We start from the raw sequence: 26,738 nt of genomic DNA, 5'->3' as shown, positions 1-26,738 counted from the left end.
TACTTATTATCGTTGTAATGTGTATTATAACGGTAAATAATGATGGTAATCATATAAATAGCAGCGACATTTGTAGCAATAATAGTAATGAAATTAATATCAATGTTAATATTATAGAATATTTAGATATAATTTTGAGTACCTATAAATAATTAATTAAATCGCACATTCCATATCCTAATTTAACCTAGTTACTTCCTTATAGAATTATTGATATTTTATATATACATATTTTAAGACAATGCACTTGTTTTTTTAAAGTGGTGATTAGATATAGTGTCGATATTTTAAGCAAATTAAGTACTAGTATATTTTTCATGTTCCTTTCTCTTCTAACGGTAATTTTAATCGCGAATTTTATGTATTTATTTGTTTCATTCGCGATCAATTTAAATTTCAAAGTTAATGTTTCAGTGCGAATCGCAGAGCAGTTGTCTTTACGTCCTCAAGTAAATCAGGCAGTGACTGGTTTCAGCGAAAAGCATCTAACGGGGGGAGGGGGAAGAAACTAAGATTCGAGAGATTAACAAAGCAAAAACAAAAGTACAGGTGAACCACGAACATGTAAATTCAAGTTTAAACTATAAAAACGGCAAATTTTTCTAGTGCCAATCCATATATAATGTGTGGATATGCATGCATGCATCCACATACATTGCATGACAGTAAATAAGTGTTTTTTACACACGTGTTATCTATGAGTTAAATATATTTAAATTGCATGGTGAATTGCCGGCGATTAGCTGTAAAATGAGTAAAATAGGAGTTGATTTGCCCACTTCAATCAGGCATCGGAGTATTGACATTTTCAGGAGTGTTTTTGTCTGTTAATTGTGTATTTACAGGCGAAAGGTCGTCGTCGGGTTCTTTTTTAATTTCTTTCAGATCTTCATTTGCACTGCTGTTTACGTTATCACTTGCGTTCCCAGTGCATTCATTGTAAGTAGAACTATTTATAATATTGTTTTTGTAAACAACAATGTTTCCGTTAGCTTCATTTTCTGAAAAAAGAGTTTCGGATAAAAGGTATTGATTTTTAGAGTGAGTTGTCGCAATTTGCTTTGTTTCTAAAGGTAAAAGTCCGTTCAGCATGACGGGAGATGATGTGGACGAAAAAGAAGAGTAGTCAGGAGCAAGTCTGTTCTCGCGAAAGGAGCTTAAACCCAAAGGCATGCTTCTTCCAATATCATTGCTGTTTATGTGGTAGTAAGTGGAACTTGGAGTACAATTGTTGTAGGTTATAGTTCCAGTTGGGAGCTGGCTGTTTGAAATGTGCATATCACAGTAACTATTAATCGAGTGTTTTTTCCAAAGCAAATAAACTCCAGTGGAAATGGAAATTAAAAAAATGAGGATTAGACAAAAGAAAGTGAATGTAATTGACACAATATTGCCCATAAGTATCGGATGGTTTCTTATAACCTCTTTCCAAAACCTAAGCTTGGTTTGAAAGATTAAATTAGCTTTGTATGTGTGCAAGGCAGGTCTCATTTTGATATTTGCACCACATAGTTTTATTAAATCACTTGCGTGATTTAACGAATTAAAGTTGGTTGAATTGTATTTGTATTTTTTTAAAAGGGGAAAATTCTCAACCAGTTTAATAACAACTTTGCTTTCTAATCCCAAACCAAAACTGTTAAGTTTTACCCCAAATAAAGAAGGGATCAACGAAATGTATTCGCGAAACCTGATGAGTATGTCAGGCGTGTACTCAATCGCTGTTGTTTTTCCAAACTTAGCAAGAATATCTAAACCCTCGTCTTTATAATATGATTCAGTGCACTTTATCAGTTCAATTTTTAGTTGAAACGGTGTCATGTTTACATTATATTTGCTTGGGTAGTAAAATAACTCAACAAAAATATCTATCTCGTTGCCTAATATATCGTCATTTACCACGTTATTTGCCTTTTTTATGTTTTTATTCCCAAACCAATTCAACGTTAATAGGTTGTAAAGTTTTCTGAATATACAGTTTTTAAGGGAATTTAGATAGTAAATAAAAATACCGTACTTGTACAAATTTGGTCTATCCTCTACTTGAATTGCCTCATTATTGAACAAATTTACACCATCATCTTTTGCTCCAAGTTTCCACGTTATGTTATTAAAGGAAACAGAGGCAATAGCCTCTGAGTGTTCGTACAGCAGCTGATTTGTGAGTTGCTCGCTATTTATAATGTTATTGTATATATTTCCACTCCCAAATATTGACTTGCCATTGTTACTGTTATCACTAATGTGAAGTTGTGAAAGAAAACTGTTTTTATATTCAAAGTTTAAGGGAAAAGTGATTGATTTAGGTGGTATGCAGTAGATGTAAAACAACAAATACAGTACCCATGTTATCGAGAATATAATTATGCTTAATATTATCACGGATATCAATACTGGTATTATATACCAGCTTACTTTAAAGGACCAATACGCAAAACTCGTACCTTTGTCGAGTATCCTCGCCGCTGTTCTGGAGTATTTCTCGTACATTATATCCAATATTCTGGCCATCATTTTATCTATACTCATTCAACTCGTAATCTGTACAGAAAAATAAATTCCTAAGGTTACACGTGCACTTAAATAAAATGTACAAGTGCTTTTCGAATTTATGTGTCGCACTATTGCCGTATAAATGCATATGGTGGCTCCAAATAAACATGCACACACAAATTTTCAGTAGCCTGTCAATTCAGTCAGCATCCATACGCCTTTTCGTGCATCTTGTATTCTATATATTGCCTTCTCCACTTCCCTGCTGCTGAAACAAACGCGCTATACTCAAGTGCTGTTTACTTAAAGGTGGATCAGTGAGTTGTCTCTTTCCCTCTTCAGTTTCTATCCTTGCAAGTACCAGTGTCGCTTTTTGTTTTTTTCATCAGAATTTAAACTCTAGTTTACAATCACAATATTGAGTTGCCGCCAAATCTTATAGGCTTTTTTAAGCAGATTGAAAAAAATAAAGCGATCATGAGAGTGTTGGGCGGGAAGTGTCAAAATTGCGTTGAGGTACCGAAATACGAATTTAACTCGGTATTATTGTAAGGTTTTGACAGTTAGGATTGGGAAGTAGGACTCAACTGGTGAAAAGGGGAGCGAGTGACTGGGGAGAGCGAAGACAAAGGACTTAGATGACAAGAGAATGAAACAAGGGCGTTGTTCACGAATATAGAGCTCGAGTAAAAGGTGCAGTATTCTACTCTTCTTTATCAAGGAATTAAAGAGCATTTTCGTTTTTTAATTTATTCTGACTTTAACCTGGGCTCAGTGTACCAGTAAAGGTGAGATCTTTTCCTGCTTAATCTCTTAGGGAAAGTGGGGAGTAAATTTTAATGAACGTTGATTTTGCCGTGATATTATACAGTCCGAACAGTGTTATTGTGTTTTACTTAACTGCGGCATTCCAGCTTCCTTTTTGCGAATTTTGAGGCCAGGAGGAGAAAAATTATTTGTGAGATCGAAAGTTTGCACCTCTTAGACTCGAAACTGGGTGTTGAGGAGTAGGAGGCGAGTAGTTATCAAACAACCTAAAACGGGAGCATCTTTTTTAAAAACTAAAAAGAGTGGATATAAAAGCACGCACTCGAATACAGGAGTTTTGTGTGTCTGAGTGGTTCTTTGTCTACAAAAACTGAATTTATGCATAAATAGCAGTAAAAATGAACAAAAAGGAGTCTCAGAATGGCAGCAATTCTCAGTTTACACAGAGAGATCAACAACAATTTAAGAATATAGTTCAGCTTTATGACCAGAGAATATACAAAAAAGCACTCAAACTAACAGATGTAATGCTGAAAAAGTACCCAAAACAAAGCGATTTGTTGTCTATGAAGGCATTTATTATGGGAGCATTGCATTCGGACGCAAATGACAGCAGGCACAAAGAGGCTTATGAGTATGCAAAAGAAGCAATTAAAATGAATGTTAAAAATCCAATGAGTTGGCACTGCTTGGGAACTTTATATAGAAGCGACTTTGACTATTTTGAAGCTATAAAGTGTTTTAAAACGGCTCTTAAATTTGACAAAGAGGATGCTGTAGTGCTTAGGGATTTGGGTACGTGTTATATTCAAATAAGAAACTATGAGGGTTTTAGGGAAATGAGAAATGAAATTAAAAGAATAAGGCCTGACATAAGGGTAAATTGGATAGCATCGGCATTGGGAAATCACTTGTGTGGTTACATCAATTCAGCTTTGAATTCCCTTGTTTACATGGATAAATTGGCGACGTGTGAGGGAGACTTATCCAAAACTAAAAATAAAGAGGGGAAAAACGTAGATGAGCATGATAAATCCCAAAGGGTAAGCGAGTATGGAAGACTTTTTTCGTTTTTGGATCCATTTCAAAGATCTGAGTTGTTATTGTATTTTGTGAAGGTTTTGCTGGATGGAAAAAAGTACCAACAGGCTTATGATTTTTTAATATACAATGAGGACTATATATTAGATAAGACGGATTATTACACTATTCTCGGGAATCTTCTTTTAAAGTGCGGACTCAATTACTCTAATGAGTGTAGACATTGCTTTAGCCAGCTGCTTAAATTGTATCCGGATGACGATTTTTCAATAATAGGCTGTATGTTGTCCGACGAATCGTTGAAAGGGATTGTTCTGCCTCCTAGCAGCAAGATAATGTTTGAACTGAAAACTTCGTCAAACGGGGGCGGAGACTCACTCAAAAGGGATCATAGTATCTCATATGAAGACGGGGTTGTACCACTTATTTCAGTAAGTTGTAATTTTTACCAAAAAAGAGGAACTTCCGGGATAATGTACTATCCTATCTTTGGAGTACGAGACGAGGGGGAAGCTTCAAATTTATGTGAATATATTGGAAGAAACAAGTACATTAAGGAGAGGAAATTTAAATTAAGTTCAATGTATACTGACAGTTGTTCGTATGGCAAAAAAAGGCCTGCATTTGTCAATGATGTGCTTGAGACTATTGTTCATAGTTCCGAATACCTAGAAGAAAGAAAAGAATACTACGACAAGTCTATCAAGCTTTTGGTTGATTTTTTCGATAAGAAGAAGAAGGAGTACCCTAAAAGTGACTCAATATTGAGAATTGAGATGGGAGTACTGGATGCCAATAGTTTCTCTGTTAGATTTAGAGACTATATTTTAAACAGATTAAACAATAGAATAAACAACTTAACCTCACTGTTAACATTCATATCCAAACTGGACAGTAACAAAAAGTTAATTTTTGATAGGGAACTAACAAACATAGTTGGTGAATTTGAGAATAAACTAAAAAACTCCGAGACAAGCAAGGAAAAAATGGTTATATTGTACAACATATATTCGCAACACTTGGACAGCATGGGAAAGGCCTTGGACGGGTTAGAGTATATAGAAAAGTCACTAAATTTGGAAAGTAACAGACCCGACACGCATTTGATTAAAAGAAGGTTGTTGAAACATCTTTACAGACTTGATGACTCACTTGAATCAATGGAAAATGCAAAGAAACTTGACAGTAATGACAGATACCTAAATATAAAATTAATATGTAGTTACCTGGAATCCGGAAATATGGAAAAGGCCAACAGGTATTTCGCTGACATGATGAACAGCAATTTAATTGCGTCAAACAAACAAAAATCAAGGGAAAAGGATAGGAATTATGACGGTAAAGAAGACGTTCCAGATATAAGAAATCTTCAGGTAATATGGTTTGAAAAAAGGAGGGCATATTATTCAGAAATATATGAATCTGACAATCAGCTGCTTGTACTGGAGAACTACCAAAAGGTCATGGACTCTTTGGAAATAATGAGAAATGACCAGTATGACTATCACTTATATTGTTTGAGGAAAATGACTTTAAATAGGTACATTGAGTTTTTGGGGATGCACGACAAAATATGTTCAAGTAAACAATACAGGGAGTCCGGTTTAATGTACTGGAGGAGAATTTGGATATACATGCATAATCATATCAAACTCAACGATAATGATACGAAAAAGCGTGTTAAGGGAGAGAACGAACGCGAACGCAAACATGTACTTGATTTTATTGACAACTTGGATTTATGTTGGAAAAAAAGCCACGATATTGTTCTGAACTTCAGAAAAGACTGCGTATTTAATGTGAACTCTTACTTGGTTATATACACTCATTACTATTGTTCTTATAAATTAACCAAAAAAATATCGCTTGGGACATGTTTGCTTATTTGCGTCCAGGCAATATACAGGCTTTATGCGATTGAGAAGCAATTGTTAAGTAGCGAACAGGTAGGCTCTTATCTAGTACTTTTAGCTCACTTTTCAAGTAAACTTTTAAAAGAACTTATCCTTGAATACAATGGATGTTTGGAGAAGCACGAGTCTTTTAATGGTTGTGGTAAGACAATTATTGAATGCATTTTAAAACAATTCGAAGCAATATCTGGACTCAAGTCAAACGATTTGGACGAGTATTTGCTGAATGTCAACGGTTACATTAACGACATTTTATGCAAGAAAGCAAATTTACTTAATGTTGGTGTTAACAGCTTAATTAACATAGTAAAAATTTCAATATTAAATCAATCGTTTAATAAAGTAGAAGATTATTTGGACAACAGGGATAACTACTTGAATTTCAATTTAAACAGTGAAAGCTATTATGGGTTGTTTAAAAGTGATAAATTGATATCTTTGACTAAACTTTTGTACTTGAGGTCAATGTTTGCCATAAACAAGGATGACGAATTTGAAATGGTCAATAGTTGCATACTGGTGGAGGGCAACGAGGAGTGTTTGTTCCAGGTCATTGAAAACACCAACAAAAACGGCAGTTATAGGTATTCACTAAAGCACTTTTCAGACAAAAAATCTAACTTTTTAAATCGTATTGTATTGTCATATGATTTGAACAACAAATCCTTTTGTGAAGAGAGCAACAATATAAGCGAAAATTCGTTTATTAAAAATAAATACGTTAAAAAAGTTATAAGTAGTGGAGTTTACGACCTGATAAATATACCTATACTGTCATTAACTTTATAGTAAAACTTATTTTTTCCTTGCATGTGCTACCCAAAAGTACCACATTACACATTTCTTTATGTATGTGGGTTCCGTGGGTATCGAGATTTAAATAATTAGAGTGAGTCTATTTCAACTTAAAATAGAAAAAACAGGCTAATTACATTTTATTCAAATCGCTAATCAGTATTGCATCTTATACCAACCGTACAGCTTGTCTTGCTTGGTTACACAGGCTATACAGCTTACAATCAAGCAGATGCTTTCTCACGTTTTATTCACTTGTTCTGCAATAAAAAAGGGATGTTAGGCATGCATACAGGCGCTGCGCTAGGATTTTAGTCTCAAAAAACAATTGGCGTGCTGTGAGGCGGCCGTTAGAGCTTCCGTCTTGTATTACGTTACGTTTTTTATACTGGAGGAGGCCGAAGACACTGAAGTTCAGCCTGTTACGTTTGGCACGCAGGTACACCAAGTTCTTTCCCGGATTAGCATGTCCCGTCTAGAATTTCCCTTAGTTTCTGGGTCTTTTTGGCTTATGCTCTGTATGTTTGCTTCTGACCTTGAATTTAAGGTCTTGAGTTGCCATTTGGTTTGAAAAAAGTCCAGTTTTGCAGTTGCTGTTCTATTTCCCTATGTAAATATAACGGAATTTTTGGACTTGTTTTTCTGCCGAGACAGGCGGCCTTCCTCGTGCTCTTCTTTAACATAACTAGAATAGATATTCTCGAGGATATACTTTAGTGTAAATACGAAGCAAAGAAACAGAAACAAGTACACCGAGAGGAAAATGTAAAGAATTTGCGACAAAAACATTTATTTTTGAAAATTAAAGACTGATGTATGACATCAATATTGGTGAATTCTCCAGTTGCTTAAAGTTGTTAAAAGCGAAGAAAAGTGCAATTGACTAATAGCTAAAGTAGGCAAGTAGGTAAAGGTGACTAATTTAACTTGTAAATTGTTCTATTTACATGCAAAAAATTAAAATGGATGCATGGTGCTCGAATTATAGCAAAATTGCCTTCGCATTTGGGAGACTGCTCCCCACATCTAACGGACAAAAAAGATAACGTATAGCTACACGAGAAGGATTTTTCGCATTATTCCGGAAGAGAAGAATTACAGTGAATAATAAGAATTTTAAGTTGAAATTTTTTTGATTGGAGTTTAATTAATACTCAATTGACCTTGAGCATTTTCCTCGTTGACGAATCTTTTTTTAAAAGAGCAAAATGGATCTTTCAAAAAAGTTGAGCATCACTGATGTGGCATCGGAGGTATGTTTTTGTTTATTTTGTTTCGATAAGTAATTTAACTTGAACATTGCTTGTCTTCACTCAATCGGATATGACGAACCGAAATTTGAATACTGCATTGATTTTGTTTCCGAAAAATGTATCTTTATTATTGAACCACCGTAACCACATAACCTTCATGTTGTTAACAGTTGGCCGGGAAAAGAGTGTTTATAAGAGTGGACATGAATGTTCCAGTTAAAAATGGCCAAGTCACCGACAGGACCAGAGTAGTGGCCAGCATCCCAACTATAAAGTACGCTCTAGATAACGGTGCTAAGAGCGTAGTGTTGGCCTCTCACCTCGGCAGACCGGATGGTCAAAGAAAAATGGAGTACTCTCTTAGGATACTGGTTCCGATATTGGAAGAATTGTTGGGAAGAAAGGTGTTATTTGCGGAAGACTGTGTCGGGAAAGACACGGAGAATTTGTGTTCAAATCCGGAAAAAGGAAGTGTGATATTACTTGAAAACTTGAGGTTCCACATTGAAGAAGAAGGCAAGGGAGTGAATGAGAATGGAGAAAAAGTGAAGGCCAGTCCTGAAGAGGTGGCTAACTTTAGAAATTCATTAAGTAAATTGGGCGATATGTACGTAAATGACGCTTTTGGAACGGCCCATAGAGCCCACAGCTCTATGGTTGGTGTAAATTTGAGTCCAAAGGTGGCAGGTTTGTTGTTGAAAAAAGAACTAGAGTATTTCGGGAGGGCTTTAGAGAATCCAACAAGACCGTTTTTGGCGATAATGGGGGGTGCGAAGGTAGCAGATAAGATACAACTCATTACCAATTTACTTGATAAGGTAGATAGAATGATAATAGGTGGCGGAATGGCGTTCACATTTAAGAAGGTGTTAAATGATTTGAAAATTGGAAAGTCTTTATTTGATGAAGAGGGTTCTAAGATAGTAAATGACATCATGAAAAAGGCAAGGGAGAGGAATGTTGAGATACTGTTGCCATGTGACTATGTAATTGCAGATGAATTCTCGCCTGACGCAAATGCTAGAATCGTTAAAGATTCAGAGGGAATACCCGACGATTGGTTGGGATTGGACATCGGGCCTGAAAGTTCTAACAACTTCAAGGACTTAATAATGTCTTCTAAAACCATTGTTGCCAACGGACCTCCTGGCGTGTTTGAGATGGAGAAGTTTTCAAAAGGATCACGTTCCATGGTTGAAGCTCTTGTTGCTGCCACAGAACTAGGTGCTGTGACAATTGTTGGTGGAGGCGACACCGCTTCTCTTGTTGAGAAGTGCGGTTCCTCCGGAAAAGTTTCTCACGTTTCTACCGGAGGAGGCGCTTCTTTGGAACTTTTAGAAGGCAAGCTACTTCCTGGAGTCACGTCCCTCTCCGTAAAGAGCAGAGAAATTTGAGTTATAATATTTTGGTTCGGTATGTGGTTTTGTATGAGTAGACAAACTTATTTTACTTCTTTTTTTGAATTAAGTAACGGTCTCGCAAGAAAAGAAGGATTATCAAATGTGGAAGCTAAAGAAAACGAAGTGAGAGAAAACATGCCTTACGTCTAGTTTGTTATTTCCTTGTAACTTTTATTTTTGTTTATCCTTTCCGCCGTAAACTGCTGCTGCTGCTATTTTAATCAACTTGCTCATTTAAAAATCTTAATGAGCGTGAAATGTACGCGTATTAATCCAAAATTCATACTTATATACGTATGTATTCAATTTTCAATCTTTCTTCTTTCTTATTTTGCGAGGGCACTGGGATTGTGCATACGCAAACATGTTGGGAAAAGGCGGCCTTAAATTTGTTATATACCCAGGGCCTCTCTTGAGTATATTTTCTCCCACAGCAAAATTAGGTTTAATGTAAATAACGGCAAATTTGGCAACAGTGGGAAAACACAAGATACAATATAGTGTGTGTATCTTAATAAACTGTTGTGAATTTTTCCTGTTTTTACCTGTGAGGAGAAGAAGATAACAACAGGAAAAAGAACACAGGTATACAGCCGCATATTTAAAGTGAACTATTTGTTCTATATAAATAGCAAAAGTACACTTGAACCTTGTGAATTTATTGGTTTAGATGAGAAGTTCTATCTAAAAAGCATGTCTGCTAGTCAAACGTCTTTAGATGAACTGAGCGAAGTCAACGATTTCGACACAAATGAAAGAGAGGGAGTACGGAACAGAGTAATGAGAATAATAGACGGCATTATTATATCCGAGTTGGAGGATGATCCGCAAATAGATGTGAGAAACTGGATATTAATGCCGAAAAAAAAGGTTAACATAATAGTGTACAAGGAAATAGTCGGCGTATTTGGGGAGATAATGGCTAAAAACCACTTAACAACCTTGTTTTTGTATTTTTTGGTGTTTGCTTATACATCCAATCACTTGAGTAATCAAAATATTATGAATATAACATATATTGTTTCCTTTATTTATTCAGTAAATGTACATAAAAAGGAAAAATACTTAATTAGAGACAAATTAAATAGAAGCGCTTGCAGCGGCGAATTCAGCACTGAAGCTTCATCCGAAAATCTACCAGCAGTGACGTCAATTTATGACTTATTGGGGATGATTTCAAAATTCAGCCATATGATTGACTCGGTAGTTTTTGGGCTGATATTATGCAGGGTGCTGCACTCACTGACCTTTTTAAGCCTGCTATTATTGGTGTTTGTGAGATCCAGCACATTTATATTTCAGATCAGACTTTTCATTGCCATAAACAATGGTGGTAAAATAAACACAAAAAATGAAGAAATAACTATACTCGAAGACGACTTTATGTTGAATAAAATTTTTGAAACGTTTTTGTCCAAAGGACTGGTTTCCTACATTTCAACACTGTACAGAGTAAACGGAAACACAGATAGAGAAAAGGAACTCGCTACTTACGATAACCACACAAACAGTAACATCCTCTACGCAAAACCCTTAAAGGTAATGCAAGCATCTGACTTTGTATTCACGCTAAGTCTGTTTTCCCTAGAAAGAGTATTTTTCAAACACTACGTGTTAAACAAACACAAGGAGGCGCACGAATTTAATATCTCAATCTATTTTATCTGGAAAACGCTCTCGCAAGAAGTACCACTAAACGTCGCAAAACTATTCATTATATTATTTTCGAACGATTCAGGAAAGGCAAACCTGATCTTCTCGCTCGTATTGTCAATTATTAACACCCTCGCCGTTTTTTCTTACTTATTTATAAATAAAAAAGTCATCAGTGACGTGTTTGGTTAACGTCTTGTCTATGTGAGTACATGTAAAATCAACGAAAAAAAACCATGTGTATAAAAAATATGCGTAATTTGGAGTGTGGATAGTGCACGAAACGAATGTTTTGTTTCTATGTTTCTAAATAGGTGTTTGTCTGAGAAGTTAAGTGGACAGAGATGATGGGAGAGGGGAGAAGAAAAGTGAGGTTTAGGTGATATAAATACTGATACTCACATTCTATTTGCATTTTTTTTGTTAGGAGTTATAAGTCTGCCTGAAACGACCTGCAATCTACTGAACGGACGAATAGTGGATACAAATCATCTCTGACAGTTTTCTCCTTATGTTTTTAGGCAGCTTAATACGTTTACATAGTGAATTACCAGTGGCCTCGTCGTCGCTGCAAATAGGTATTGGAAGTTTGTCGTATAAGTCGTCCATCTGAATGATGTGTTTAAAGTCAGATAACCTAACGTTTCTGAGCAGCCATTTTTGTTTTCTGGAGACAATTATCATTTCCTTTACCTGATCTGTGACCTCATCGTCTAAACTGGCGTTTACTTTTGAGTCTGGTCCAAAAGTTCTCCCTTTCTTTTCGAATCCGGTATATCTGACATTCCTTGAGGGTTTGTCTTGGTTAGAGTTAGAAACATTGGAGTTTTGTTGCGAAGATTTATTTTGCGTCTTACAGAGACCGTTACCTAACTCTTTTTCTGTAAATACTAGGTTCGTTGCTTCGTTCAGCCTCATTACGTGACTAACCAGGCCACAATCATGTTGGTTCTCGTGCTCTCTGTCTGCAGAGTCCTGTTTTTTGTTCTGATCACAGTTCTCTTCTTTTTGTATTTTAACCTTGTATTCGCCCTCGTGTACCTGTCCCTCGTCGTCCTTCAAATAAGGACGCAGTGACCAGTCAACTCTATCAAAACTAGCCTCTTCAAGTCTCTCCCAAATGCCTTTAATTATATAAACAAATAACTCGTGGTACAAGTCAACAATCCCCTGTTCAAATTTGAACCCGAGATCCAAATAGTGTCTCAGTTTTTTATTCACGTATCGTTTAATCCCCTCCTCAGTTGTGATGTTTGGAGCTAATATAGACTCGCTCTCCTTTCTATCAATGAAATCCTTGAACCAGTTTCTGGCATTTATTATTAATGCGTCCCTCGAACTCTTTTCTCTCTTGCAGTATTCCGTAACCATGCAGTGAAACTTACCTATATTAAATGTGTCGTCTACATATTGGCCCAAGTAATTTAATTTTTGTTTGTCTTGTATATGAAGCAAATGCAGGTAGTCCCAAACTATTTTCTCCTTTGGAAAGCTGTTGTATCCGCCATTTTTTGACGAGTCTAAATTTATTCTGTTGCTGTTTTTTGCACCAATAGAAGCTTTATTCAAAGATGAGAGTAAAGGTGAGGGAACTGGGGTGTTAGAGGAGGACGAGTTTGCGGGGGAACAAGAACTTAGTCTTAAATTTGGCCGTTTTACAACCGTGCTATTTTCATTCACAATAGCAACCTTGCTGTTCGTTAAAGAGTCATTATTTGACGCTGGATCTCCTCCTGCTGTTATTTGAGAATCTAAACCTCCCCAATTATTCTTGTTTATTATCGGATGAATTGTGGTATTGTTTGTGGAGGAAGGTACCGCACCACCTCTTTCATCATGCGAAACAAAACCGGAAAGTTTGTCGTTATTTCGTGAATTATGACGCTTTTCCCTTTTTATAAGGCCGTCACTACACAAAGAACCATCTTGATAGTTGTCACTATGCTTAGACATATTTGATAGAGCTTGGCTTACATTTGAAAGGCCAGCAACACCCGAGTCGAAATTACTGGCATAAAATGAGGAGCTATTTGAACTTGAATTAACAAGGCCTTTTGGACCTCTTTCAAGACTCGTTTTATTAACACTCAGGTTTGAACCCAAGTCATTTTGTGTTGGAGCTGAATTTTGGGTGCTTTTCTGACTTGTACAGTTGTCCTCCATTTGGCTGTTACTCATTAAAGAATAACTGTTCATCTTATCGTAACTATAACCTTGAGCACTGATACCTGATCTCGGCTCAACTAAAGAATCACTATAACTTATGCGATTCTGGTACAGCTGAGATTGCGAAGCAGCATTAAGAGCCGTGTTTTTTTGACAGCCAAGTACATTTCGAGAAGAAAAACCTGTCTGAAACCGAAGATCACCGTTATTAAATTGAGACGAAACATCAAAGGTACCGTTATTGTGATTTAAATAGTTTTCAGCGTAAGGCTCTTCGTTCACCTCACCCTCTGAACGTTTTACAACAAAACCCTTTATGCTGTCATTAAAGTTTGACATGTTTTATTGCTTGTTCGTATTAACTGGCTATTGAAACGGTTTCCTTAAGCTTATGCGACTGTCTTCCAGCTAGTTATAATCCCCGAATGCTATTTAAGCTTCCATAATATTTTCCTTGCATTAATTTTTCAATTCAAAAAAAGCAAGTCACATTGATGTGCTCAGTTAATTATAAATGCAGTTAAAATACCCATAAACCAAGGTAAAGCGTACTGTTTCGCTCAATTTAAATCAAAGCAAACACGCAATAATTCTTTCCTGATTTTTACCACTTGCTTCCGTCTTAGCATTCAAATATATTTGTTCCAAGCGGACTGCGTGTTGAATATGAGTTGCGTTCAGACTAGTTTGATGTTGTAAAGGAAAGGGGTGTGCGACTCGTCGTTACAGACCAAGGTAATGTGAAAATATGGCATAAATGGCCTTATAACCACGAATTTGCCTTTTTTATTTTTTTTTCCGACTTTCAAGCCCAAAAGGCAAATAATAAAAAAAAAAAAGGTATCGATGATCACGAGACGACACGTTAGGTATAAAAGTTTAAAAATAAAAATTTTTTTAATTTTATCATAGAAAAATAACAAGTAGTGAAATATTTAATTAATTGAAACTAAAAAAGCTACACTGTCGCCAAGTATTTAATTCTGGCCTTAAATATCGTTCACAGACATACCAGAACGCAATATAAAAGCGAACCCCAACAGAGCGTACATATACACATACATATATACGGGCGTAGTTGGTTTAAAAGGCTTAAAGGAACGAGAGGTGGAGGCAAAAAGAGTCCAAACGACTTTTATACAGTGTAAAACGCGAATAAGGACAGCACATACATATGTATATACCGCAGCAAGAATAGAGTGATCGGTGCCGAGACAGAACACAGTATTTATTAAGATGTCAGAAATAGGGGATTGCAACGGTCACATAAGTGACGAGATAATATGTTTGGGAAAGGGAGTTTACAAAATTTCTGGAATGACAAATACAAGCAGCATTGAGAGTGGAGAGTCTCCACTAGAAGTAAGCAACAGCGATTTAGATCCATTTTTAGAAGGGGTTGAGATATATGCACAAGAGCCGCAGGGAAAAGGATACAGTTATGTTCCCAAGGATTCAAAATGTTCAGTTATAATAGTTGTGAAGGTTAGTGAATCTGAAGTTAAAGAAACGAGGGTAGATAGTGGTTTTCAGATAAAAAGACTGCAGTACTCGCCGTTGGGAAGTTATTTGTTAATATTAACAGCCTATGACCAGCTAAACAATGAGAACAATTTAAGCGTGCATAAGTTCAGAAACAATTCATTTGAATTGTTGTTTTCATTTCCATTTAGAACTAACAGCGCTAAAGTGCTAGGTACATGGCCTCCGTATAGATGGAGTAACAACGAACTGTTTGTATTTAAGGTACAAGAAACAAGCGTGTCTATATATAAAGGGGATGTAGATAACCTAAACAACCCAATAAGCACTCTCAATTATTTGAAAAGCATAGAGCTCTCTGTATCTAATGAGATAAAAGACAACGAAAGTATTTCGGTTAATTTCTCTGTTGTCTGCCAAAATACAAGTCAAAGTATTTCTCTATGTGTTTATAATCTTGAAATGGCCGAAAAAAGCTTGAATATAAGTTGCGTTGGGAGCTTGGAAATTAAACAGGCCCAAACCACACAAGTATTGTGGAATTACAAGGGCAATGGAGTACTAGTTTTTACTCAAATTGAGGGCGAGACGCTGGGAAAGTCTTATTTTGGCTCCTCTAGTTTACATCTCTTGAGAATACAGAATGCCAAAACCGTTTTAGCAAGTACAACACCTGTTTCCAACTGTCCGGGAAGCGAAAGTGCCTCTTTAACCAATTCAAACGACGTTAAAAGCAAAAGTAACGTTAGGATGTCTGATAAACACAGTTTGAAACACATTATTGTAGTTCCTCCGGAAGAAGGACCTGTAAACGACGTTGCATGGTCACCAATATCAAACGACTTTTTGCTATGTAAGGGAACGATACCGCCGGAACTTACACTAAACAACGGATACGACGGAACGCCCAAAATGAGTTTTGGTAGATCCAGAAGGAACACAATTAGATGGAATCCGTCCGGAAAATGGTTCGCTTACGGAGGCTTTGGAAATTTGGCTGGGGATCTCGACATATGGGATCTGGAGGAACAAAAACTTATTGGACAAACAAATGCGTCGTGTTGCATAACTCTAGAATGGTCTGTTAACGGAAGATATCTTCTCGCCTCCACCACATCGCCAAGATTAAGGGTGGATAATGCTATTAGAATATTCAGATATAACGGTGATTTATTGAAAAGAGTAAACTTTGACACGCTATACTCCGCCTACTGGGCTCCTTGCACGCCAAAAATTAAAGAGTCTGTTGTTTTTAGATCAGTGTCCCCTGGAAGGGAATTCAGTGCCAAGCCACAATCGGAGAAACAAGTATATAGACCCAAATGGGCAAGCAGCGACTTCGCCGAGAAAATGAGAGCTGCTCGTGACACCAATACATGCAGCGTCCCCAAAACGCTGGTTGGTCAGAATAAGACCTCCAAAAACGAGTTCATCATTCCTGGACTCCCCACTCTCGAGGCATCTTCCGCCGCAGCCAACATAAATCCAAATATGTACAACAACAACAAAAATTACAGCCAGAACAACAAAAACAAGTTTAAACCAAAAAAGAGAGAATGAACCGTGACTGATTGTTTCTAATGTGCCTATATTCTGCAAACACGGCTCACCACGCCACTCTCGGCACCGAACACCAGGGACTGCCGCGCTCAAACTTGGGACAACAAGTAGTTTAATTAATTAATGAAGCAAAAGACCTTAGTTTAGTGATGCCACTAAGCTTAGGCGCTGTCGGGAAACAATGCTGCTATTTGCAAAACGCCTGTTAAACTAATAAGAAAACCTGCACTCTTCCTTGTTATTAAGTACAAACCTACCTCATCTCGCTCCTAATTTAATCAGTGGATAGTCATTACTTAAAATTATTAACCGGTTCCCGCCCACACACGTTTGGCGGTACACCCTGTGCATTTTCGGATGTGGGGAGCCCGTTATAGGACTCAGTAACAGATGGGTGAGTGGGTGGTTGTGTGGTCGGCATTTATTATTTGCAAAGGTAATTGTTAGGGGAGGAGACCGCTAATTTCTTTTTTTAGATTTTCCTTTACTTTTTGCTTTATCCATTCCTTTCTCGGTGGCTTGTTCTTCCGATCAGGGAGGCTGCGCCTGGCTTGGGAGTTGCGTTGGCCCTCGTTGAAGACGCAGGCGTTTAGGGAACGAATGAGCGTTTGGTGGCTAAAGTCCGTAAGGCCAAGGGTAAGTGCGGGATCTTTTTCGTTTAGACGACACTAACCTGTTTAGCTGCGTTTCCAGCTTGTTTTGGACACTTCGGTTTAAGGTTTTCTGAACTGACCATTCTCTTTGTTTGGCAGAGTAACATACAAGGGGAAACAGCATTTTCGTTTGCATTTGTGTACAAATTGACTAAAGGAGCAGAGAAAAGTACGGACGAATACGTGAGAATGACAGAATATACATCTAATCGTTATTACCATTTATTTAGAAATTGGATGGGCGTTACAAAGGGATTTGAGGACATTGGTGGTTCAAAAGTGGTTGGTAGTGGAAAAACAGACGCTGAGAACGATGAAAACAGCAACTTTGGGAACTCTGACGACCAAGCTACAATAGGAGTTGTTTCAGGCATACCACCTTTGAATGAGTTTTTAAAACCACTAAGTGAGTTGCCTAATGACTTGTATTTAAATATATTAAGCAGGTATAAGTGTTTGTTACACGAGTTAAAAATAAGGTTAGCTGAGATATTCAAAAGGAACTGCGACAAGTACAAGTTGCAATATAAGTTGGACATAGTTGACGAAAGAATGGCCATAATTAAGGAGCTAGGCAACGATATATACAAACTGTCCCCACAGGATCTTTCGAGTATACACACTCAAAAAGACAAAGAGGAATGTTTAATGGTAGACAAGCTAACACCTATTTGTGAGAAAGTTGAAGAGTTAATTGACCGTGAGGAGGAATTGTTCCTTATGGACTTAAATGAACAACTCAGAAGTAAATTAAATTCAATAAACAACGATATTGTTCAATTTCAAAACCAAATAAACGACGTTGAGAAGGAACTTAAGGATTTAGACGAAACCTCTCATACTTTTATGACAGACGCCATTGATGTATTTAAGAAATGGTCGAAAAATTCAATGAACATTATTAAGGCTGTTGAGAAGGCAAACTAACATTTTTAGTTGAAAAGTTATTTAGAAAAAGAGAACTAAGATTGCAATTACAGTTTAACGAACGCCTTTATTTTGTTTAAATTCTCCATTCTTGCTCCCAAGTATTTCCTCTTAACCAAAACTCTAGTGAAAATTTGATTTGCTTAGTCTTTGTTTAAACACTTAAAGTGAGTTAAAGTTGTCTTGATATGTCCTCACCAGTCCTTTCTTGAATTTTTTTAATAATCAGTTTCGCAATCCTATTTACCTCTTCTGAAGGATCGCTCTTTAGCTCCTTTATTACAGGCAGTAGTTCAGATATGTGCGGAAGTATGCTTATTGAACAGATTTCGTCTTTCCAAAGCAGAAGCAGTATTTCAGTCGAGAATATTTTTACTTGTTCAGTGCCATTTCTTATTTTATTAACTAATGATTTTAATATATTAGAAATAATCAAGTCGTTGTTTCTGTAGCAATTTATCGTGTTTAACCATGTATCATTTATAATTACATTCCACTGTTTTCCGCAACCAAACTTACTTGAGTACGTGCTGTAGTCAAATAATGCAAACATATCCAAGTTTGTTATAACTGGATTTATTAAATGATCTTCTATGCAAGTTGGAACATCCTTAGTGTCGTCTCTTTGCGTGCACAGGGACTTGTATATTAACCCAATCAACATCAAATTGTATATTCCCAAGTGGTACCAGTACCAACCAAAGTCGCTTGTGTTGTTATTCAAATTGGCTATTTGCTGATATCCGAATGATCTTTTGCTTGATAAAGATTCGTTGTTGTATTGCATTAGTGTGTTGTTTTGAATGCAAGCCAAGGCATTCATTTGTGTTAAGTCGCTTACAGACTTTATATCTAGTACTACGTCTTCTATAATGCAATACACTCCGTAATCGCCAGTTGCGTCTATTACTGTTAATAACACCAACATCCATATCCTAAGTGAGTAAATGTCTTTAACCAGGTCTATTTTTGATTCAAATTGAAGTTTATTATAAACATCCTTTATAAACATTTTTTCGTTAAGCTTGCTGCTGCTTTTGCTGTCTTCTTGTTTTGGTTTATTTAACTGAATTTCGTTTATTTTTGATATAAAGCTTTCGCCTTTTCTGTGTAATAACTTCTTAATTAAAAGTACCAATTCCCTTAATTTTTTGGAATTCAACTTAAGCGTAAATACAGATAAAAAAGTCATTACACTTGACTCCAACTCCCATATTTGAATGTTGTATTCATCATTCTCTCCTGACAGTTTATCTAAAAAGCTGGGATAGATGCTTTCGCTGTTATTAAATTCACTTAAGTAAGACGTTCCAATCCAACTTTCATTCATCATACAATGGGAGGTCAAGATGTTTCTGCCGAGAATTGAGGAAATAAACTCAAACAACTTAGACTCATCGTTGGAGCTATTCTCATTAAATTCAGTATTATAACTGCTCTTGCTTTGCTTCTTTTTCCTCTTATTATTTAGCTTTTTAGACTCAATATCATTAGAAACGGCGTCCGCCTTTTCGAAAATACTTGTTTCCGAATCGTTTAAATAGCTTTCCCTGCTTGAATACAACTTTAAGAAGTTTATTATTAGAAAATTAAGCAAAAGCAGATACAGTTGCATTATTTTCTCTGCAAAAGATTTGTTGTTCAGCAAACTGGTTCCCTGAGAAAAATCCAATGTGTATGACATCATTAATACCAGCAAACAAACTCTAGAATAATTAGTTCTCGTTGATGAAACGGCTTTTTTGTCCATGTCCTCGCCTTTAAATGAAAAAGACGCCATTTCAAATACGTTTGACACTATTTCTTTAATCATATCGCTGTAATCAGTAATGAAGTCCTCATTCACTTTAATATCTGAATTTGAGGTTGAATATGATATATTGCAGTAAACAAGCATCAGCTTCATCAAGTTACGTTCCATTATGCTTTCAATTCCTGCATTTCCACTAATTTTGCACTTGTCTATTTCCTTCATGTACAGTTTTTGTTTCATATTCCTGTTTTTATCATTAATTTTCTCACCCTTTTTTGATATGTCCTTCATTAAATTGTCTTGGATATCTTCATTCTCTCGAGAACGATCAATCAAATTCGCACTTAGCTGATCCTTTATCTTTTCATTCTTGATTAACTTAGTTAACCTATTTATATTCAAGTAAAAGAGCAGCCTCTTATTTAAAAATACCATTTTAACCAACTTTTTTTTAAAATCTCCAATGTTAATCACTAAAGTACCTATTTTTGAGCACAATATGTTGTTAATCAAAGATATATATGGTAATGCTAAAGTTGTTGTGGAACTTTCACAGGCACTCTGATCATCTGTATTGTTAATATTGTTTTTGTTGATTATCATTGAAGTCAAAAGCGAAATGACTTTTTTGTCTAATTTAACGCTTTTATCGCTATTTAAAAAATCAATAGTATTCAGCACATCATCAAGTATTATCTCCATATCTTTCAACAGAACAATAGACACTTTTTTGTCATCCAATTCATCCAGTAATCCTACGGACAAAAAGTTTTGAATCACAGAAATTTTGAACGCTATACCAAAACAATTGCACTCTTTTTTGTCATAATGTTGGTATAATTCAATTATGCTTGAAAGTATTTTTACCACGAAACACCTTCTAATGCTTAAATCGTGACTTTGTAGTATTTTTAACATCAATTCCACTATATACCACTTTTTTATCCAAGTTTTTACATTTGATTTACTTGGTTCCTCCTTGTATTCCTTTTTATTATCCAGTAAATAAACTAATGTATTGTATATCATCGTGCTTTCTTCACTGTTTTCTAAATTTTTAATTAATTCTAACTTTAAATTTTTGTGCAATATCTCGTTGAAAACCGAACCTAAATACTCCAGCTTGTTACTCAGAAGAATATTTGAGAATTTCTTGCTTATTTGCGACATTTTGCTGCAGAAGCCTGTTTCTTTTGAAACATCCCAATTTAATGCTATGTACTTTTTTACAGTGTCATTCTCTATTATTCTTTTTATTAGTATATCTATCTCCTCTTGAATCAAATCGAAATCCGCCTCAATTTTAGTTTCTAATGTGAAACAGCCTTCTTCCCTAAATAACAATTCACTCTCCAATTTGTCTATCTTTGACTTCAGCTTCAGTTTTGTTTTAGCCTTTACCAGTTTTTGATTGCTGAAATCAAATCCCAATTCGCGTACTTTTTCGCCTGAAAGAGATTCTTTCTCTGTATTGTTCTCAAAATCTGCACTGTATCTTACTTCCTTCAACGTCTTCCTGTTCACTGCTGTTTTAAGTAATATTAACTTATCCAGCAAGTCAACCAAGTTTAAGCAATCACTCACATTTAAGTCCATATTAAACAATGTTTTGTTAAGAAAATGAATTATGCTTATTGAAATTAAAAACATGTTGCCTTCTGATTGAAGGCTAACTTTATACATTGAATCCTTGTTTTTTTCGTGTCTATAATAATCAATCAACGTCTCCACTTCATCCAGTATTTTACTTAAAAGGTTGCAATACAAATCTGTTTTTGTTTCAAACAAATTGTTATTTATCACGTAGTCCATTAATATATCCAATTTCTCTTCAATATTGTTGTTTAATACATCTAATGAAGATAAATTTTCTGTTTTTACTGACTCATTAATTAACTTGTTCACTAAACTTTTAATAATCATGTAAAAAACGTTGTTCTTTCCAAATAACTTTTTGTCTTTTTCACTACTGTAATATATTATTTCATTGTGCAGCTTCTCAGTAAAAGATATCATTTCCTCAATCTTGTTTAATCTGAGTGAATTATTTGTTATATCACTTATTTGAGTGGATATTAATACGTTAAAAAGTACATTTTTCATCCTTGAAATGCTATTTTCATCAAAATATACGCATTTATTCAAATTGTGTTCAACAAAGATACCTAGCGAATAAAATATAGTTTTTATATTGTAGTTCTTTTCAGATAAGTCCTTCCCAATGCCACTTATAAAGCAATCGTACATTATGAACAACGTCTTGTATAAATTAAAGTAGTGTTTGTAGTAATCCTCGTCGCATTTCCATGTATTATCCTTTCCCCGTCCAAATCTGATATTCGTAAATAAAGAAGTTATTGAAATTATCACAACGGGATTGAATAATATTAATCTTAAAGGACTGTTTTTCTCAACAATTTCAATCATATTACTTTTAAAAAAATCCATCAGAAACTCGATCTCATTGTATTTAACATTCATTCTATTTCTAAATCCGTACTCTAACACACCAATTGAATACACTATTAGCTTAACCATCACATCCAGGTCATTGCTTCCTTTATTTTCCATTAAATAAGGGATATTGTTGATTTTAGTTTCCACATATTTAAACACTTGTTTAATGCATTTAGTGTTAACTTCAACATCAACGTTTTTCCCAAATACATTAAAATCACTTATTTGATTGTAAAGCCAATTTAATATATTTTGTTCAAACACGCTTTTTTCTACGTCAGATTCACCTTCGTCGCTCCCTTGTTCATTTATGTAAGTAAAAAGCACTATTATCAATGAATCCAACAAATAAGGTGAACTACTTGAAATAGAAACCAAAGAGATGCAATTTAGTATATTATGAGCGTACTCTGACAACAATATCACTATATAGGAAATAAACGATACAAACTCTTCACTTTCAAGGTTAATTAACAGATCATTACTCATAATACTCAATATAACATCCTCGAACGCCCTTTTAACATCGCTTTCTGCTTTGATTATCTCAAACAAATAGGAGTTCCCATCCCTGTTGTTACCTTTTAATGAATTTAAAACACTAATATATTTGCATATAATTTTTTTCCTTGTATTATCCATAAATCCGTTTTTCAAACTTTCTGTTCCCTGTCTGATAAATAAAAAAATAAGAATTATTTGGTCCTTTGAATCGCCATTCAGTTTTAATTTACTTTTAAAGCAGCTTAGAAATTTAAGTAAAAATTTATGGTATTTCAAACTATTGTTGTAACATGTAAGTGATTTACCAATGTAATTAGCTATATTTTCTATACAAAGTGTATTTATATCCAAAGAAAATTGCTCCAACAAAACTACAATATTCAGTTTTAATATCAATTCTAACTGAGAAAAATCACTTTTGCTATCTTCTTTATATGCTTCTATACTCATATCTCTCAAAAGGTTACTTGATGAATTTGTTATAAATTTAGATTGATAATCTATAATTAAATTAAACAACTCAAACATTTGACTAAGACTTGGAAAACTCTCGTCAAAATAACATGATCTAAATACTTTGTTATACTCCTCTTCTCGGTCTGTAGAGATTACTGATTTAACTTCAAATTCACTAGAAAAATTTTGATTATTTCTTAATGTAGAAAGTTTTTCTCTAATTGATTTGCATAGTCTTATTGATGCCATTTTGACTGAATTTGAAAATTCGTTTGTTGTACAAAGTCCAGGTACAACGGAGTATACCAATAATTTGCCTATTGTCTCGCTTAAATGTTTCATTTCAGTAACATTAGATCCATCATTTAGTGGAAAATTCGATATTAATATCTCCAAAAACGAATAACTGTGGCTAATTAAGGTGTCCGAATAACAATTCTTTCCATAAAACAAAGACAGCTTATTCTTTTTTTGAGTATTGAGTGAAAGGAATAATGGGTTTTTTGATGCATATTCCACTCCGTATGACATTAAATTCATTAAATTAATTGAAAGTCCCAGTATCAATGACTTTAACTTCAAAATGTCGTATTTTGGCTTAAAACACTCTTTTATCAGTGAGAAAGAAGGAATATTGTTGCTCTTGTCATCTCTTCTACAGTAAACATTTTCTAAAGTATCCAACAAAACTATGTTCAACAGTCTTTGATTAACTACTTTAAATAAACCAAATTTCAGTAGTTGACCCTTGTTTAACAGATCTCTTAGCATCTGCAAAATTAATGTACCGTTTGTGATTGTAACAAAGCTAGAGTTTTTTGAATTATTTCGTTTAGACAAACTTGTGAAACTCTTGTGAATTCCACTGTATAGTTTGTAGTACAAATACTCCATAATCTCTAAGAAATTAAAGTTATTGTTTAAGGAAATCACTGTTTTCTCATTTATTTTCAAATAAATGTTTATTTCATTAATGCTTGAATATTTATGGTTGCTATTAGTCATTTCAAAATGATCCTCTAATGAGCAGATTACCAAAAGAAGCTCCAGGTAATTTATACGAGTATTTTTGAGAAAATTTTCGCCATATAACTTTATTTCTACTTCACTGTACATGACAGTCATTAATTCAGAAGCCAAATTCACTAGTTCTGAGTTGTCAGACAAAAATTTCAACTTAGATATTAAAAATAGCAACGGAATGTACATATTTTTGTTTTCCATGATAAATTTAGAAATTCCATCCCTTTTGTCAATTGTGTAATCTCTTTCTCTAATTGACTCAAATAGCGCACCAATAATTACTAATAAGTTATCCTTGAACTCCTTGCCAAATACCCTAAACATTGTGCTTGCTATAATGTCATTTATAGAACATTTTCCCCCAAATGAGCCTTCTACTTCAATAAAAATAAAATCATCCAAGTTTTTTATTGAGTTGATCCTAGAACTTATATATAAAAGAATATTTTTTAATATAAATGAAGTTCTCCATGCCTCTTCTTTTTGAAGTTTCTCAGATTTTGAGTCGTTGTCTAAATATTTTGCCATCTTAAGAGTATCTTTCGCAGAAAGTAACTCATAAGCATATTTTTCAAATAAATCCTCATTTCTGTCCTTAAAGTCGAAGCAATGTTTAATTGAAATATCAAAAATTTTCTTTTCAAAATTAGTTATATTTTTAAAATTTGTCCCAAACTTTAGTATTGTATTACGAACAACGTTTATGCATGAATTAACTATTTCAACTTCTCTACTATTTAAAAGCGAAATGAACATTTTAGAACCTTCGTTTGACTCTTCTTTATTCACATCATTCCAACTCTGAAATATTTTACCAATAAAAGACTCCATTCTTGCTCTTTTGGCACCCGTTGATACCCTCAGGGAAAAACCCAGTGCTGACATAAACTCAGAGGGGTAGTTGTCATACAAGTAGTGAATTACTTTGTTAACATAACTTTCATCTTGAACGCTCAAATCGAAAAGAGAAAGCGTGATTACCTTGATTAGTTTACTGTAGTTCTCCTCAAGGGACAGAGACATATCGTGGTTGTTAATATCAGAAAGCAGCTCTTGAATGAACATTATACATAATTCACTGTAATTGTCTGGGTCTGAAATAAGTCCAATATCAAATACAGAATTCACAATCAAATTGAATAACTGCAAAATGTTTCTTTCCCAACTTAATAGTTGTTTTATTGCTGTTAAAAACAAAGTCCTATTTTCAAGGATAAATTTTGACATATCGTAATCAAGAGTTGTAATGTACACCAAACTCTTAAATTCGGAAATTAGATGATTCATTATAAAAAGAACTTCTGGCAGGTAACCCGATATTCCATATTGTTGATTAACCATTAGTGAGTTAAATAATTCGTAAATTATTCTCCCCTGTACCTCCCTTGAAAGCCTAATTAACGGGGTAGAAAGTTTGTATATTATGCAATATCCAGCACATCTGAGTTCTTCGTATCTAGAATTTCTAATGCACAAATTAAACACAATTATTGAAACTATATTTTGAAGACAATTTTCCATATTATCCGCGTACTCATTGCTTTTGGTTAATTCATTTATAATCTCTATGCTCAACCAAGTAATCAAATTTATCAGTACCGTATTTTTTGTCGCACTAAAGTTCTCAATTCTTTGCTCCCAAAATCTAACAAGCTTGTTAAATAGAGTCTGATTTCTAATTAAATTCACTGACAACTGGTTTCTTGAGGAGATTATTGACTTTGTTTTTTTAATTGACTCAACAAGACCAATTATTTCACTCTCCTCATTTATCTCCAGTATTTGAACCAAAATTGAAAACTCCGCCATATCATGGTAAGGGAGGAAAGAATAAAACAAATAATCTCCCAGTAACACGTGAATGTCGTAAGTCTGAATCATATATTCAATACATATTTTAGCTGAGTCCATTAAAAAATATGGAACCAAATAATCTATAAACTTTTTAATCTTATCCAGAATTTCTTCCGCTTCTTTTTCATTGAAAAATTGCATGGAAATAAACTCGTTACTCGAAAACAAACTTGAAAAGTTTTCCTTAGACATCTCGGGATTCATTGACTCTAGTTCTGTTAGTCCCTGCTCTCCTAGGTATCTAAGTTGGCTAATATCTTCATAGAGTGGAATAGAGGTTTTATGTGTTACCCCTTTTTTGTTGTAAAACTCCACATTTGTGTCTAACAAAAATGATACTCGACCTTTCTTACCTGTCTTTAATTTATAAGATTTATGGGCCAAATAACCCAATTCATTGCTTCTCAATTGAGAATGTATTTGCTTCTGTAATTCAGTCAACATTATTGCTGTCTATGTACCTAAAATGCCTTAATAGTTATTCTGTGTTATAAGTCCTATTAAACGAATTGAAAAATAATATTCTGTCCTATTCTCTGTTATTTAAGCTATAAATAATGTATACATAAAAATTTGGAAATCATATA

At 34.7% G+C, this 26,738-nt stretch overlaps 8 protein-coding genes across 8 annotated transcripts; 5 read left to right on the top strand and 3 right to left on the bottom strand.

Moving 5' to 3' along the window:
- Positions 1-780: 780 nt before the first annotated feature.
- On the bottom strand, positions 781-2,514 carry FG386_000580 (uncharacterized protein; the record flags this gene model as incomplete). Its single annotated transcript, XM_067339937.1, has 1 exon — positions 781-2,514. One exon carries the CDS (start codon positions 2,512-2,514, stop codon positions 781-783), a length of 1,734 nt encoding a protein of 577 aa, XP_067195807.1.
- Positions 2,515-3,659: 1,145 nt separating this feature from the next.
- FG386_000579 (uncharacterized protein) lies at positions 3,660-7,004 on the top strand (the record flags this gene model as incomplete). The annotated part of the gene is made up of 1 exon (XM_067339936.1): positions 3,660-7,004. One exon carries the CDS (start codon positions 3,660-3,662, stop codon positions 7,002-7,004), a length of 3,345 nt encoding a protein of 1,114 aa, XP_067195806.1.
- A 1,462-nt stretch (positions 7,005-8,466) lies between these two features.
- On the top strand, positions 8,467-9,657 carry FG386_000578 (phosphoglycerate kinase; the record flags this gene model as incomplete). Its single annotated transcript, XM_067339935.1, has 1 exon — positions 8,467-9,657. The coding sequence occupies one exon, from the start codon at positions 8,467-8,469 to the stop codon at positions 9,655-9,657; it is 1,191 nt and encodes a 396-aa protein (XP_067195805.1).
- A 699-nt stretch (positions 9,658-10,356) lies between these two features.
- Positions 10,357-11,508, top strand: FG386_000577 (uncharacterized protein; the record flags this gene model as incomplete). Its single annotated transcript, XM_067339934.1, has 1 exon — positions 10,357-11,508. One exon carries the CDS (start codon positions 10,357-10,359, stop codon positions 11,506-11,508), a length of 1,152 nt encoding a protein of 383 aa, XP_067195804.1.
- A 267-nt stretch (positions 11,509-11,775) lies between these two features.
- On the bottom strand, positions 11,776-13,821 carry FG386_000576 (uncharacterized protein; the record flags this gene model as incomplete). Its single annotated transcript, XM_067339933.1, has 1 exon — positions 11,776-13,821. The coding sequence occupies one exon, from the start codon at positions 13,819-13,821 to the stop codon at positions 11,776-11,778; it is 2,046 nt and encodes a 681-aa protein (XP_067195803.1).
- Positions 13,822-14,718: 897 nt separating this feature from the next.
- On the top strand, positions 14,719-16,524 carry FG386_000575 (uncharacterized protein; the record flags this gene model as incomplete). The annotated part of the gene is made up of 1 exon (XM_067339932.1): positions 14,719-16,524. One exon carries the CDS (start codon positions 14,719-14,721, stop codon positions 16,522-16,524), a length of 1,806 nt encoding a protein of 601 aa, XP_067195802.1.
- An 842-nt stretch (positions 16,525-17,366) lies between these two features.
- Positions 17,367-18,104, top strand: FG386_000574 (uncharacterized protein; the record flags this gene model as incomplete). The annotated part of the gene is made up of 1 exon (XM_067339931.1): positions 17,367-18,104. The coding sequence occupies one exon, from the start codon at positions 17,367-17,369 to the stop codon at positions 18,102-18,104; it is 738 nt and encodes a 245-aa protein (XP_067195801.1).
- A 172-nt stretch (positions 18,105-18,276) lies between these two features.
- Positions 18,277-26,595, bottom strand: FG386_000573 (uncharacterized protein; the record flags this gene model as incomplete). Its single annotated transcript, XM_067339930.1, has 1 exon — positions 18,277-26,595. The coding sequence occupies one exon, from the start codon at positions 26,593-26,595 to the stop codon at positions 18,277-18,279; it is 8,319 nt and encodes a 2,772-aa protein (XP_067195800.1).
- Positions 26,596-26,738: the final 143 nt, after the last annotated feature.

This window comes from Cryptosporidium ryanae, assembly GCF_009792415.1.
Source record: "Cryptosporidium ryanae isolate 45019 chromosome Unknown contig_14, whole genome shotgun sequence".
Taxonomy (NCBI): Eukaryota; Apicomplexa; class Conoidasida; order Eucoccidiorida; family Cryptosporidiidae; genus Cryptosporidium; species Cryptosporidium ryanae.
The sequence above is the reverse complement of the archived record's forward strand: the minus strand, read 5'-3'. Positions and strand labels throughout refer to the sequence as shown.